We start from the raw sequence: 16,996 nt of genomic DNA on the forward strand, positions 1-16,996 counted from the left end.
CATGGAGATGTCCTTGGACAAGCGCTGGCTCTTTGGCTTTGAAACGGAGATGAGCACCGGCCCCTAGAGTCAGAAACAACTAGCATGCATGTGCAGGGGAACCTTTACCTTTACATACTATTGTTAATATTAATTTTAGGCCTTCCTTTCATAATGCACATTCTTGAATATTACTTAAGAATATCCTTTACTATGGGGAAATCTCATCAATGTATTTATTATTTATTTATTTATTTATTTATTTATTTATTTATTTATTTATTTATTTATTTAATGGGACTTATATGCCGCCCTATCTCCCGAAGGACTCAGGGCGGCTAACAACAATAAAATACAAATAAGATACAAATATTAAGAAGAAATTAAACTATACCTAGCCCCAACTAAAACCAATAAAACGTTAAAACCATATTAAAACCCCTTATCATCAGTCCAGGTCGGCCTGCTGGAAAAGAAGTTCACGACGGAAGGACCGGAGGTCAGGGGCCATCCAGAGCTCCAATGGGAGCTGATTCCACAGGGCAGGTGCCCCCACAGAGAAGGCCCTCCCCCTGGGGGTCGCCAGCCGACACTGTCTGGCCGACGGCACCCTGAGGAGGCCCTCTCTGTATGAGCGCACAGGCCGATGGGAAGTCGTTCCTGGCAGCAGACGGTCCTGCAGGTATCCCGGGCCTAAGCCATGAAGGGCTTTATAGGTAAGATTCCTTTTAGAATCCAGAATAATCCCACAAAGCTTTTTCAGGAACCAAAGAAACTAGACTAGAAGACCTCCAAGGTCCCTTCCATCATCATCATCATCAACAACACCACCAAGAGATTAAAGTTTACCAATAACACTTATTTTGACCATGGATGATGTACAAACCACCATGATCCTATATATTTCAATAACCATACTACTCCTCAAAACCAATTCCCTTACAATTGTATCACATCATTTGTGGCATATGAAAATATACAGGCTCAGCTACTGCGAAGATAAATAATTTGTTAGTTGAAGTATTTGAGTGCTTTGTCAATTTTATTCCCTTTGGTTCTATACTGGAAACCTATGATGGGGAGGGAAAGGGGGAGGGGAGAGGAGAGGGGAGATTTGGATAACTTTGTTCCTGAAACATCTACACTTGTGGACTTCAACTCCCAGAATTCTAGGAGTTGAAGTCCACATGTCATAAAAGGACCAAATTTGAAGACTCCTGGCTTAGATGCATCAAAGAAATGGAAACTGATCTTGCAACACAAAGCAGGTTGCTTTTCAAAGGGATACACAATGCTTCAGAAGGAGGCCAATACCACGACTGTCAAGTGTCTGCCTTAATGAACTGGAGAAAAAAACAATGTAGTTTCTACTTTCACCTTTTCTAGAATATATAGACACTGGTACTATCTCTTTTTTCATTCATATACCAGCCAAACCTTGACACCCTTTATAATTCTGCTTCCATCATTTCTCCAGAAGCTAGAGAGATGAAAAATGAAAATTAGCACAATCACAGGGATAAGGTATTGCAAAATTCAGTACCCAGTTTCTGTTTGGTAGTTTATTTAATGTAAGACGTTTTGGATGCAACATAGAACTCAACATTTCTTCACAATTTTTTGAGATGAAAAAGTAGAGTAAAATCCAGTCGTGTTGCATTGGAATGAGAAGCTTTTCCACTGATGTTTTCACTTGAAGCATTGATTTGATCCAGCCAGTATCTTAAATCTACAGCAGAGATTGAGATTTCATGGTCAGCTGCACTATCTTAACAACGGGGTTATTGGCTTTGACATAGTCTCAGTGATCAGTTACTAAGTAAATTTAGGCACTACTAAATTTAAAATTCCAGATATTTTATCCTTTCTTCCATTATGGTTTCCTCGGGAGATGTATGGAGAACATATCCGGCATAGCAGTAATTTCTAAAATAGTAATCTTGGAGAATGAATTGATTATATTGTAATGCATATTCTAAATGAATATTGAAATCAGTACTAACCCATCAGTTCTATATGAACAATGTAAAAGAAAACCCTCTTCAGAAGTACTTAAATTCAATAAATTACCCTTTAATTGCCACCAATAGCTCCTTCCAATGCATCTGGGAGAAATAAGACAAGTAGAGACAATTAAAAAGAAAAGTATCTCAGAGCACTTGTTTCATGGCTTAGGTGCAAAATTACTATTTGCCAATGAAAAAGTGTTTATCAAGATCTAGAGATGATAGCATAGTTACTGTAAATTTTAGCACCTGGCATAACAAATGGATACAATTTCACACTGTACATATAATGCGATTTTCTGGATTCCAAGTACTAGATCAAATAAATCGAGCAAAACCTGGCCCACATTTTCAAATTTTAAACACATTTTGTTACCTCCCAAAAAAATCTCAACCAGCTGAGTTAGAAATAAATGTAAATCGTAGGTATGAAATTTGGATAGAAAATATTTTTAGACAAAACAAGTTTGGATGTCAGAACCATATGTTTATGTTGAAATGCAATCATATTATAGTGCGTTGGATCAGCACAGACAGCAGCTAAGAAGAATCAGAATTAGCTAGGACTTGGGTAACAGACCACCAAGGGCTATTATAGTCTAGTTGGGAAAAGAAACATTAATAGCTAATTATCTCTACATTGTTGCCCATACATAAACATGGAGGGAAGGAGGGAGGGAAGGAGGGAGGGGGGAGAGAGATAGGGAGTGATAGAGAGAGAGAGACCATTGAGCACATACAGGGAAAACATTACCTTTCATATTTAGATGAAGAAAAATATAAATGGAGGGGACGAAGTGTCCATGGTTTAATAAATGGAGCCTTATTAAATAAGTAGTCTTAATTAAAGTAGCAGTTAAAATAATTAATAGGTTTTTAAATTATTACAAATATGTTTTACTATTATCTAGTAGATAATAGTATCTACTATATGCAATTCTCTTCAAAAACATAATTCTGATCCTGAACAAGTCACAGACATTGTGAATAAAGTGTTACTATTGGAATTTGGGGAAATCACTAGATGGGGGAAACTTTGCATGCTTTCCATCGGGACAACTAAAAAAAACACTTCCAGAATCTTCATCCTCTAGGCAGCATTTGACAATCATTTCTAGGAGTAGAAATGTATCACAATATATTTGTGTGTGTGTGTATTTGTATGTGGAGAGAGGGAAGGAGAGAGAGAGAGAGGAGTATTGATTTGTTTTCCTCCCTCATAAAGTCACCTTTATAATACATGTAAACACACAACCCTAAACCTATCCACTTCTTGTTCTCTGGCTCAATAGTAGTAACTACTTAATAGTAGTAAGTAAAGAGCCTTGGTGAAGCAGTGGTCTAATGCCTCCTTAAGTAACACCAGCTGCCTGCAATTAGTGCAGGTTCACATCCCACCAGGCTCAAGGTTGACTCAGCCTTCCATTCTTCCGAGATAGGTAAAATGAGGACCCAGATTGTTGGGGGCAATTAAGCTGACTTTGTAATAATGCCGCTTGGGGTGTGTGTGAAAGCCCTAATAAGCAGGCATATACATAGAATGAAGGCTACTGCTAAGCTTGTAAGCCGCCCTGAGTCTTCGGAGAAGGGCGGGATATAAATGGAATTAAAATAAAAAAAATAAAAAAATAAACAATGAGAGGGTTCTTGGAATCCTAGTGGACAATCACTCAAATATGAGCCAGCAGTGTGCTGCAGCTGTCAAAAAAGCCAACACAATGCTAGGCTGCATTAATTTTTGAACCTGATTATGGATGGGCTGGTCAGATAGTTTTTTTAAAAGTGTATACCTTAAACATGGGCTATCCAAAAAATTTTATTAATTGAGGTGAGAGAATCTGCTGGTGCCTATGCTGTCTTTCTTCTTATTCGTGTCCTCAGAGGGAAATATTGTTCGTAGAGTTAACTATGCAGTTTTGTAGCTGTTGGATTAATATACACATACATACATATTGTAAACTACAAATATGCATACATCTCCATATAATATATACCTTCTCATCTCAAGGCAGGTTATATAGGCATAAAGGCTGGTTCAAGAAAAATTCAGCATTGGAAAAGGATCACTTCAAACAACACATAACAAGCTAGCGTTTTCACAACAAAATATAGTTCCCAATGCAACAGACTTGCCATATAAAAGGAATGAAGTAACTGGATTGTGGTGAAAAAGCATCAGAAAGTTAAAATACTCAGTAGGACTAACCACGATTTGATGGGCTGGTTACCTCCTGTTGGACATTACAAAAGTTCGTAGGAAACTGGAATTCCTTGAAGACATCACATAGGACAAGGTTCTGAGAGTGATGAGCATCCCACCTTGATTCTTCTGGAATTCAAACCTAGTCTGTCTAGCTAGAATTTGAGATTGTTAAGCCTGCTTCGTTTTGTAAGTGAAAAGAGATTTTGGATGAGGGATTGGAGCTTTTTGTTCAGAAAGCAAACAAATTGTAAATGTGGTTTGTTTCTATGTATCCATTGCACAAGAAACAAAATGTAGAATTAAATATACAATCTTTAGTCATGCTGGCTAAAGCTTTATGCTAGTCTTGAAAGCAAGGAATTAGGAAAACCTATCAGCTGCCTACACCTCTACAATGCCTAGTTAAAGCTTTTACTCATAAGATCAAAACAAGCTACCAGGGAAAGCCAGAATTCCAGAGGACCTGGTGCTAGGACTTGGTAACCTAGTGTGACGATGAGTGCGTACTATATCTGGATTGGTCAAAATGCTCATTCTCAGTTTATAGTTCAAGTCAAATTCTCAGGGGTCATCACAGCTACCCAGATAACTGCACTGGGATATTTCTTTTAAACAAGTAATTTAATAATTAAATTATTAATTATATTATTATATTAGGGGTGACATGATAGCAGTGTTCCAATATCTCAGGGGCTACCACAAAGAAGAGGGAGTCAAGCTATTCTCCAAAGCACCTGAAGGCAGGACAAGAAGCAACGGATGGAAACTAATCAAGGAGAGAAGCAACTTAGAACTAAGGAGAAACTTCCTGACAGTTAGAACAATTAACTAGTGGAACAACCTGCCTACAGAAGCGGTGAATGCTCCAACACTGGAACTTTTTAAGAAGAGACTGGACAGCCACTTGTCTGAAATGGTATAGGGTTTCCTGCCTGAGCAAGAGGTTGGAGTAGGTGACCTCCAAGTTCCCTTCCAACTTTACTATTATGATTATGATTAATAATATTTTTTTCATAATTCAACACTTTTTCAACCTTAGCATACTGTCTGTATTTTATTCCATCTCCATTCTGATTCTGGCAGCTGCTAATCATGGAATATAGTACAGCTGGGGGAAAAATGTAAATATAACAGTAATAGCATTAGCAACAGTTCCTCTGGAAACTGAAACAGAATTGCCAGAATCTCATGACAGAACATGACATGGATTGATATCACTGTTAAACAAGATTAACATAAGAAATTAAAAATAGCATCTTTGGAGAGGAAACAAAGCTTGTATTTGCCCTTAAGAGGTCTGTCTTGCTCATACTAAAACAGCTACCACACTACGAAAAACTATTTTTAATCAAAGCAGACACTTGCTAATGTTACTTCATGCAAATTACTTTGAAGATCTGAGACTGAAGTCGAGAAGAGGTAAGTCTCACAAGGTGTCTACTTAACATTTCTGTGCCACTGATGTTATTACAAGAATTCTTATGTTTCTCAAGTCCTCTTACTGCATTATATTGGCGGGATTGCATAAATGGAAGCACGTAGAAGGAAAATAGTTGAATACTTGTAATTTTAAAAGCAGCATATTTCCATGCATAGTACGGCACATATTTTTACATTTGCCATATGATAACCCATGATTTAAGACACAGAACGGGGGGGGGGGGAATAAACAGACTCTTGTCACCCTCAAGAAAAAGTAGTAAAGAAGAAAAAAAAAAGGAAAGAAGAGATGAGGTGCATAGCCTTTTTATCCCCAGCCCTTATTATCATGCCTGAATGAAATATTCTTGCCCATAATTCAACCTTTCGTTGCATCACTGACTGGCCAGTTGAACTCTAAGCAAGCAGCAGGAAAATGATGGAAGAAAAGCTGTTGCAGTAGAAAATCTAGGCCTCCAAGGAGGCAGATGTTTAATCCTTCTAATAATGAAAACTGCAGGGGGGGAAAGGAGGGGGAATGAAACAGCTGAATCAAGGGAGTGCTCTGAGGGTACCCCCACTATTTTCCAGTGTGGACATTGCAGAGTAAACGACTATAAGCCCTTCAAGGTGGACTTTGGGGTTAATGGGTGAAAGACAGGATTGAGAGAAAAAGCCTGTAACAAAGCCACATGTCACAGTTGAGGATACGGGAGGGGGAGGGAATTAATTAGTTCTTCTCATCCCAACATGGGAGTGAGTAGCTTGTAAATAGGGAGTTCACCAATGAGAAGTTGCTCTAATCAATTTCTGGCAACCTGGATGGCAGATAATGTTGCCATTCCTGAGAATTAGATCGTAGTCAGCAGGGTAATTTCTTGATTCAGCCTCATTTCCAACCAGGTACAGCATGGAAGACACATGTCTTAAGGCTATGATATTGAATGTGCCCTGAGCCTGCATATAGAGTATGAGAGGAAACGGTTTGTGTAAAACACACACACACACACACAGAGAGAGAGAGAGAAAGAGAGAGAGAGAGAGAGAGAGAAAGAGAGAGACTGGGGGGTCCAATTAATTGCATCAGTAGAGTGATCAATTTATGTATGTTAAAAAAATTGCTCCTGTTTTTCTTTTTCTTTTTGCGGGAAGAATATACTTTTTGCCAGATGTCGATATAATTTTTTATTTTTTATTTATTTGTTTTTCACATTTCTTAGCAAAGTGGCATCCAGAAGCAAACCCTGCTCTCACAGAGCAGGGATGTTACATGTGCCCTTCTTTGGACACCTAAAATTGCCTCCTTACCGGCTCATTTTTTACCGGCTGAAGCTTTCAGATACGTTTCAAAGGTAGCCCCACATAGAGCACATCATAATAGTCCAGCAGAAATGACCAGGCATGAGTGACCAAGCAGAGAGCCCCCTTATCTACCTTTTCGAGAAGGAAACTTTCAGGAAATCAGATTTATCATTGTATTAATTCAAATTGAGCAAGAATATTCTAAGTTTGCCCTCCTCGGCATTTGAGCCAATCACTGAGATGACAGAACAACGTGCATAACACTTCTTTTGTTAGGTGTTCTAAAGGTTAAATCACTGTGGCTAAAAACTGAGATTTATTTTCTATTTCAGAATCTTGTTTTAAGTACCCTAAATTTGCCTTGCTGTTCAAAAGCTGTCATTTCTTCTATTATGTTGAATTTTTTTTAGATAATAGGCATTCCTTTTTGAATGCCTCCTTTCTTTCCAAATCTCCCACATGCTACCCTGAATTTGAGTTTAATATAAAAGGTGAAGGAGTCAAATCAAATCGAATCAAACAGTTTTTACAATATGGTCATAGAACAAGATAGAAGAAATACATAGAAACTCTGGTTTTCTTCCAATGACCTTTAGCAATTTTTCCCCTCTTTTTAATTATCTACCTGACTGAATACATTTATAATTATGAATAAAAATGGTTTGTCTGTCTACCTATCAAATGATCTACAGCCGGGGAGCGCGCGCGTGCACAGGACTGCCCTGTGGAGAGAATACTTGAATGTTGATTTGGAAGGAAGCAGAATGGGCTTCATCAGAGCATCATGAAACTGGCAAGAAAGTTTGGGGATGGTGAAGCTACATTCAATACTTGGAACAACAGGAAAATAAATTAAAGATTTCTGAGCCTTTGTTTTATAATTCACAGTGGAAGAATCATGCAATTTCCATCATTATGAAATGGTGCATCATTGGAGCGCTACTGTGATGCCTCCAAGAGCATTTTGTCCAAAGGATGGAAGTGAAGGATCAAGCCTAAGACAAATATGTAGTTCAAATTAATTTTTATTGAGTCTGAACTTCTCACAAGAACACAGTCTCATAGTGTCATCCTATGTGTCATATATGTGAAAAAAAGTTTTCTCTCCTTTTCCATAATCACCAGGGAATCACTGCCTCTTCTGGATTTCTCTTGCCCTCAGAAAAGAGAAGAGAAATAGTACTCTGAAACCATAGGGCACTTTGATGATTAACGAAAAATGAATATAGGACCTCAAACTTTCTGCCTTCTAATAAAGAGAATAGACCAAATGCTCCACTCTAAGAGTAGGGTGGAGATGCTATTTGTAGCCAGGGACTGAACTCAATTTGCTTTGACCATTCGTTAGATCAGATTCTGGTGCGTAGGTTGCATACTTTTGAACTCTATCCTGGCTCCTGGTTTTAACTGCTGAAGTTCAAGCTAAAATTTGGGTCAAAATTGTATGTAGCCCAGATTGATTTCTATGCTGGGAAACACGGTTGAAGTGATTCAGCCCAAATTTCTACAATCCACACTTGCTAAATTGCTTGTCACAAAAGAGTAGGAGCTGGGTGACAGGATTTTTGAGAAGCAACTAACTAGCTCTGGCTGATGCAAGAGCTTCCATATTTATAACTCGGTGTTTTTTTGTGTGTTTTTTTAATTCCATTTATATCCCGCCCTTCTCCGAAGACTCAGGGTGGCTTACAAGCTTAGCAGTAGCCTTCATTCTATGTATATGCCTGCTTATTAGGGCTTTCACACACACCCCTAAGCGGCATTATTACAAAGTCAGCTTAATTGCCCCCAACAATCTGGGTCCTCATTTTACCTACCTCGGAAGGATGGAAGGCTGAGTCAACCTTGAGCCTGGTGGGATGCGAACCTGCACTAATTGCAGGCAGCTGGTGTTACTTAAGGAGGCATTAGCCCACTGCTCCACCAAGGCTCTTCTTGCTAACCACATGGATATTACTGAATCTTTTATTTTGCTTTAGCAGTATTTCTGTTTCTGGTCACTGTAATAGTATTATATTTTATTTCCAGTCACTTGGCCATGGTAAGGAATGTAGATAGGTGCTGAACTTTGATGACACATTGTCAGACTGCATATCATAAAAACCTGCCAATCCATTCAAAAGTTTGTATAACACAATTTTTTATTTTTTTTAAAAAAATAGCACCATGGACAAAGTTATCCCAAAGCAAAACATTAAAGTAAGAAGAACTCATCTGCTTTCCACACCCCTTGTTTCTAATATTATTACGCTATAATTTGTAGAAGAATATCACAAAAAAGTCATGCTACTGTTTCAGAAAAATGAGAATAAAATTGATAGATACAATTGCCAGATACAGCATATGAATGCTGTATCATATGCCAGATACAGCATATGAATTAAACATAAATAATATGAATTTAAAAGGAATTTGATGAAAAATAAGCAGCGGACTTGTACTATCCGAGATAAGTATTGAATAATGGTGTGAATAAAATTTCTTCCATTGAATGAATCTCCCTCACCTTATTATTTTTAAAATAGTTCATCACTCTCTATTGGATTATTTTATTCGTGTTTCATGACAGGAAGAGAAGTAGCCCATCAAACCTATCCCATTTGGATTTGCTCTTAGCATCTTTTATTGCTCTCATCCATGCAAGTCCTTTGATACTGGTAAAATCAGGAAACAAGAATCATTTGGTTCCTGGAATGATATTTCTTGTTAGGGTAATATAGTAAAATCCTGAAAGCAAGAGCAATTTTCCAGATCAGTTTATACCTAACATAAATACTCTATTTTTTTTGTTCCCCCACCCTCACCTGGACTAAGAAATATTTCCAGTAATAATCCTGTTTCCCCCTTTCCCCCCCCCCTTAACAGTCCTGCTCCCTCTTCTACAGAGTATGGAACATTACATCAGACTATCCTCTTAGTTAAAGGGAGTTTGGGTTTGCAGGCAATGATTTTCAGTTACAGTACATTTCCCCATATTACGCAACAGCCTCCCACTGGAGATCAGGCTGGTACTTCCTACAATATTGTAACAGCTTTGTTCTTTTATTGGTTTTTAGTTTTTTATAATGTTTTAATGATGCAAATCATCAGAAGTCATTTTCTGAATGCAGGATTACATAAACACAATCAATTGATCAAGTTACCTATTATTCATTTCTTTAGTCCTGAGTTTTCAACTGCACCAACTTCCTTATTTACAGAATCAAGTTTGTAGCTATGTCTTGGCTATGTTTAAATAACAATATGTTTATTTTCTTGCTTCTATTTATTACACTGAAAGAGAACAATCTAATTTTATACGATAATAATGACTGTTACTTTCTTATTATGTGTCATAACATGTGGCAGCAGAGTAGTTACCAATATTTGCTAAACTCGGAAAAGCAAACAGTCAGGAGTGGTTAGTACAGTACTTGGATGCGACTTTCTCTCCCCCCCCCCCGCCTATCCCAGATATAGGCTGAACTGGGACATTTAAAAAAATTCCACAGCAAATGACATCATGTATTCACCAAGCAAACAATATAAACATGGACATGTACTGATCAGGAGGTATTGTTAATTTAAATGAGACCTCTTCCGCTTATGTTATATAACAGCAAACTGTGATATAGCCTGGAAAGCAAAAGAAATTCATAATTACATATATTTGAGATATCCAAAAATTTAGAATTCATCACCTGTTTTAATGGTTCATTTTAAACTTATGGCTTATATAGGAATAACCCAACAGTCTACAATATACATGAAACTCTTGTCTTAAATACAAGTTACTTCTGCACTCATATATATAACAAACAAAATGGTATAATTTACTAAACACAACAGATTTATTTATCATTTTCTCTTCCATATCTATCATAATTCTACTGAAATTGCTCCATCTATTTGCCACTATTGCAAACTGCTCCATCTATTTGTCAATTATTGTAATGTTATTGAGAAAATGAAATGCCTTCAGAAGTTGTAGGTGATCCAACACTGGAGTTTTTAAAGAAGAATGGTATAGGATTTCCTGCTTTGGCAGAGTGTTGGACTACAAGACCTTCAAGGTCCCTTCCAACTCTGTTATTCTATATTCTGTAACTCAAGAATGTTCATTTCCCATGTATTTCCTACATATTTCAAAGCTGTTACTATTACCATTAATAACACATAATAAGTTTAAAACAATAGTGTCTGGACTAAACATCTGAATGCTAAATTATATTATAGCACTATATTTCTATGATGGCATAAAATGGCATGAATTGTGATATCAAGGAATTGCTTTTCCTTCCACAAGTAAAGCAATAATAGATCAGGAATGGATTAATCTAAAGGTTTATGGAAGATACTGAATTTCTATCCTGTCTTACACTGCAAACTATCATACACAAGATTGTGCACTTTAGGCTTGGAGAAATTATTGGGGTTAATATGGTGTTTTGTACAAAAGAAAGTCACTATGAACTGAAGGGATCAAGAACCAAGAGACTTCCACTAAAAATAAATTCAGGGAAAAGATCTTTAACATCTCCTTTTCTCTTTAACATCAAATGCAGTTCTTATTTTTGCTTTGCATCTCTACAGCAGAATTCTCACAAGAAAAGGAATCTGCAAAAACGTGACATCCTATCTTTATTTCCAGAGCACAATTTCACATCCAAACTAAATTGTTAAAAATATCTTTAAATTTTCCAACTTTGTATCACTTATTGTACATTGGAATGAATGTTACTTTGGGAATCTGAATGGCTTCACAGATATTTCATTAGTTTTGTGGACAGCCATAAAGCAAAATGATTTGAAATTGTTTTCTATCAATTTTAAACTATAATTTTACTATTGTATAGAAAATCAAACAAGAAAAATAGATGAACTCTTTGCTAATGAATTAACAAATGTATGTAGGAAATACACTACAGTAATATCGGGAGACTTTAACTTCCCTGATATCAACTGGGAGATAAATTCTGCAGCAAGTGGGAGATTGAACAAATTCCTAACCAACTTAGCTGACAACTTTGTCATCCAAAAGGTAGAAGAGGGAAATGGAGGAAAAGCTACACTGGACCTATTTCTTACTAATTGAGAAGAAGTGATAGAGGGAGTTGAAGTTGCTGGAACCTTGGGGGAAAGTGATCACGTCACATTGGAATTCAATATAATGCAAACACAAGCAATAGAATATAATCCAACCAGTGTCTTAAATTTTAAAAGAGCTGATTTTAACAAATTCAGAGAGAGTCTAAGCAAAATTGCCCCCAGAGTTGCAGACGACCCCTGACCTTCGGTCCTTCCGCCGTGACCTGAAGACGTGGTTGTTCCAACAAGCGGGCCTGGACTATGGTTTTAATTAGCTTTTTACTGGTTTTTAAATTGGGATATAATGATTGTATTTATTGTTTAATTGTTTTTAAAATTTTCTATTTTATGTTTTTAATTTTTATTGTTGTGTGCTGCCCTGAGTCCTTAGGGAGAAGGGCGGCATATAAATTTAATAAAATAAATAAATAAATAAATAAATAAAATTTCAGCTCAAGAAGCATGGGAAACACTGAAAAATATGATCATAAAAGCCCAGTTCAACACAATACCACTGAAAAAGAAAAATAAGAAATCCAAGAAGAAACAAAGATCTCTCTGATAAACTGAAATACAAAAAGGATAAGTACAAAAAATGGAAAGAGAGACACATAACTAAGGCAGAGTATCAGCAGATAGCTCGAATCTGCAAAAATGAAGTTAGGAAAGCAATGCCTTAGAACCGTGGTGGCAAACCACAGGTGGCACGCAGAGTCCTCTGTGTGGTCACACACACTGTCACCCCAGTCCTGGGCCTTCAGCTGGGTTTTTAAAAACCTTTTCACTTTAGACCTCTGTCGCCGTTCAATCAATTTCAACTTCTCGCAGGAAAAAAAAATCTCACAGTGTTGGAATTGATTGATTGAACTTTTTAGTCCCACCCAGTATGCTGTTACCACTGCAGCCATGCCCACCCAATGGGCCACACCCACCCAATGGGCCACGCCCACCCAGCACCCGGGCATTCGGTCTCTAAAATGTTCACCACCACTGCCTTAGAATGAACAAAGACTTGCAACAAAAGTCAAAGATAATAAAAAGGGTTTTTTTGAACATATAAATAACAAGAAAAAAGTCAAGGAAACAGTTGGTCCCCTAAAGAGAGAAAATGGGAAGAAAGGAACAGGCAGTAGAGAAAAAGCACAGCTGCTCAAACTTATTCTTTGCATCAGTCTTCATGCAAAATGAAAATATAGCCAACCTATCAAAAGCATAAACTGCAAAAGACAGACTAGAAATGAAAATTAAAATAAGCAAAAATGGTAAGAGAACACTTGTCTGGCCTTGATGAATATAAATCACTGGGACATGATGGATTACATCCCAGAGTTCTAAAGGACTGGCAGATGTTATCTCAGAAGAATTGCACCATATCTTTAACAAAATCCTGGAGTACCCAGGAACTACCAGAGGATTGGAAAAGAGCTGATATGGTTCCCATCTTCAAGAAAGGGGGAAAAACAGACTCAGGAAACTACAGACCAATCATTCTAACATCAAAACCTGGGAAGGTATTGGAAAAATAATCAAAAAGCAGATCTGTGAACATCTAGAAACAAATAAAGTTATAACTAGTAGCCAGCATGGGTTTGTTAAAAACAGATCATGCCAACCAATGTTATTTCATTATTTGACAAAGTGACTAAATTAGTAGACCAGTGAAATGTTGTGGACATAGTATATTTGGACTTCAACAAGGCATTCAACAAAGTAGACCACAACCTACTTCTTGATAAACTAGAAAAATGTGGGATAGACAACATCACCACCAGATGGATTTGTACCTGGCTGACAAACCATACTCACAAGTAGTCCTTAATGGAACTACATCTAGCAGTTCCATCTTAAACCCAGTACTCTTCAATATCTTCATAAATGACTTAGATGAGAGAACAGAAGGGAAACTCATCAGATTTGCAGATGACACTAAGCTGACAGGAATAGCCAACACCCCAGAAGACAAGATCAGGATCCAAAAAGATCTTGACAGACTTGAGCAATGGGCCCTATCCAACAACATGAAATTTTATGTGGAGAAAAGCAAGGTTTTACACTTTAGTAGGAAAAACCAAAGGTATGAGAACAAACTAGGTGAAACCTGGCTCAAAAACAGTAACTGTAAGAGGGACCTTGGAGTCCTAGTGGACAATCATGTAAATATGACCCAGCAGCCAAAAAAGCTAATACAATTCTTGGTTGTATAAACAGAGGCATAAATCAAAATCATGTGAACCATTAGTATTACTTTATAAATCCTTAGTAAGATCACATCAGGAATATTGCATCCCATTTTGGTCACTACATTACAAAAAAGATGTTGAAACTTCGGAAAAAGCGCAAAGACCAACTAAGGTGATTAAGAGACTGGAGGCAAAAAAGTTGCCGGAATTGGGTATGGCCAATCTAGAGAAAAGAAAGACTAGGAGTGACTTGATAGCAGTATTCCAGTATTTGAGGGGCTCCCACAAAGAAGAGGGGGTCAACTTATTTTCCAATGTACCAGAAGATAAGACAAGAAACAATGGATTAAAATTAATCAAGTGAAGGAGCAACTTACAACTAAGGAGAAACTTCCTAACAGTGATAAGAATTAACCAGTGCAACAACTTGCATTTAAAAGTTGTGTGTGCTTCATTCCTAGCTGTTTTTAAGAAAAAACTGGACAGCCACCTATTTGAAAGGGTATATCTCTTGCTTAAGCAGGGAATTGGACTAGAAGACCTCCAAGGTTCCTTCCAGCTCTATTATGATTGATTGATTGATTGATTGATTGATTGATTGATTGATTGATATGAAATCAATTTTATCAGTTTACACTTTCTAGGGTAACTTATCTTTGTTAATCATCTCCAAAGCCTAATATCACAAAATGCTATGCCCATGATTCAGAAACGTTACACCTGAAGGATCATGAAATGCTTAGCACTTAAGTATAAATATATAAAAATATGATTACACATTTCAAACTTTATATATAATCCTTCCAACACTTGCAAAATGGTTTTGACAAAAATGCATACATTATAAAATTGACACATTATGTGCCATCAAGTCCTTAAGCAACTACATAGATTTTCTCCATGAAAATGATCTGACCTAATCTGGTCTTTCAGGTCTCCCAGCAATGTATTCATTACCACTGTAACTGAGTCCATCTACCCTGCACACTATACAAATTTCAAAAGAGATATTTTATCTTTTTTATTAGGGGAAAGTATTTGAAAAACGTATATGTGAGGAAAAAATGTATACAAAATGTGTATATTTTTGTAAATATACATATATTTTATAAAATGAAGTAGTTTGTGCTATTAAAAAATGAAACAGATATATTCTCCCATGCCTACTTGGCATTATTATAGTTTTCCTGATTGTTTTAATTAAGGTACTTCCTGAATAAAGTTTTTAAGCACAGAATGAGCACTCAGAGGTTCTTATAAGACTCCAGTGATAGTGTAACACAGACTGTGGTGCAATGTTTCACGTATACAAAGCAAACTCAGATAGAAAGATGATATATCTCTATCAAGAAACAGAGAACAGTAAGAATGATATGAAAAAAGAATATCCTACTATCCAAACACACATACAGCGCCATATATGGCAATGGAAATAACTGTAATATCTTCAAGAATTTTTATTATATAGTCCTTTAAAAATAAACCTTCTCTAAAAAAAATCAAATTAGCATTTTTAACAACTTTCAAGAGCAGTACTATTTTTGTAGTTTCACACTACAGAAGTTTTAACAGTGAGTTGTCTCACTGTGCTCCAATCTCTTTGTTGAAGTTTTTCCCCTTTGCAATTTTCTTTTCCAATTTAGGCACACCACAAATATACAACTCAAAATCTATTTGATGAACTCATCCTAAGGAGGATTAAAAAGACATTGTACAAACCATGATACCAAACCTCTGGGGCTAATTTATGAAAGAAAAACATTAATATCACTTACCTTCTATTGGCGAAGTTTTCAAGTGTCTACAGAGGCCTTCTGTGTCCCCGTACATCTCTTTAATTTTGACCACTGCTTCCATTCCTCGAAGTTCCATAAGAGAACGGAGATCCTGAAGCGAACACCCAAATTCTCCTGCATGATTGGCCTCATTTCTTTGGTTCTTTGAATAAAAATCGCTGTTTGTCATGTCACCCATTGCTGATAATATTGCTCTGTTCAGTGTGCTATGTACAAATTAAAAATTTGTAAGGGTAAAAACTCAAATTCCAGCCTAAGAACAAATCCACTTTATGTGAACAGTAACATGAACAGAGTAAGCAATGAGTGATAGAAATGTCTCCCACCAGGTGATAGTCCACAAGATGGCTGTTTTCAAGATTGCAGTCCAATTCCACTCCATTCACTCTTTCCCATTATGCTGTATTTGGGCAGTTGGCATCTACATGGTCATTTCTTTTTTCAGACCTTAAGAAACAAAAAAGGCATTAAAAGAATAAGCCAGACATGTAGAAATTCATTCCATCATCTCACTCTGAAATGGGGCTGAATAGTACAACTTTAACACAGAAGAACTTCTAACATTCTTACAGAGATGGCTTCATATATTTCGGTCATACTAGCTGTGTCACCCAGAGCACTCTTTCCAGCTTCAGAAGCTAGTGTAACAGTCTTACTTTAATCAAGTCCCAAGAGCAACAGCTAAATGAAATGGCTCATGAATATTAATAAATAAGCCATTAGTCCAACAGCCTACATGTGCCTTTGGTAGGAACTCTTGTTCAAACTGCTATATCAATCTTTCATCTGACAAAAACACCAAAAAAAATCCAAACAAATCCCACCACCTACTCAAAACTATGACTCATAAAAATTAATTGAATATTATTAGCTTATGATTTCATCCATTATAGAAATTATTTTTTGTTGCAAGGCAAATAAAACTGAAAAGGAACATTTACATTTCCAATGTTGAATACGTTTAAATATATCAAAGTTTGCCATGTTGGCAGTCTCTGATGATAAAAAACAAACAGAAAGAGAGAGATTTAAAAATACCTGTAT

At 36.7% G+C, this 16,996-nt stretch overlaps 1 protein-coding gene across 8 annotated transcripts in view; it reads right to left on the reverse strand.

The window, feature by feature from the left end:
• The window catches only part of ATP2B2 (ATPase plasma membrane Ca2+ transporting 2), a gene marked incomplete at both ends in the record, with an annotated part of 146,364 nt that extends 130,219 nt beyond the window's left edge, over positions 1-16,145 (reverse strand). For 7 of the 8 annotated variants that reach the window (XM_083353881.1, XM_083353880.1, XM_083353877.1 and 4 more), the window contains one exon: positions 15,932-16,130. In XM_083353881.1, the coding sequence (XP_083210007.1) occupies positions 15,932-16,130 (199 nt within the window). Of the gene's footprint in view, positions 1-15,931 lie in introns of all 8 variants that reach the window. The other variant, XM_083353874.1, reaches the window with a different exon arrangement.
• Between the last annotated feature and the right edge of the window lie 851 nt (positions 16,146-16,996).

This window comes from Vipera ursinii (genome assembly GCF_947247035.1).
Source record: "Vipera ursinii genome assembly, chromosome: 2".
Classification (NCBI taxonomy): Eukaryota; Metazoa; Chordata; class Lepidosauria; order Squamata; family Viperidae; genus Vipera; species Vipera ursinii.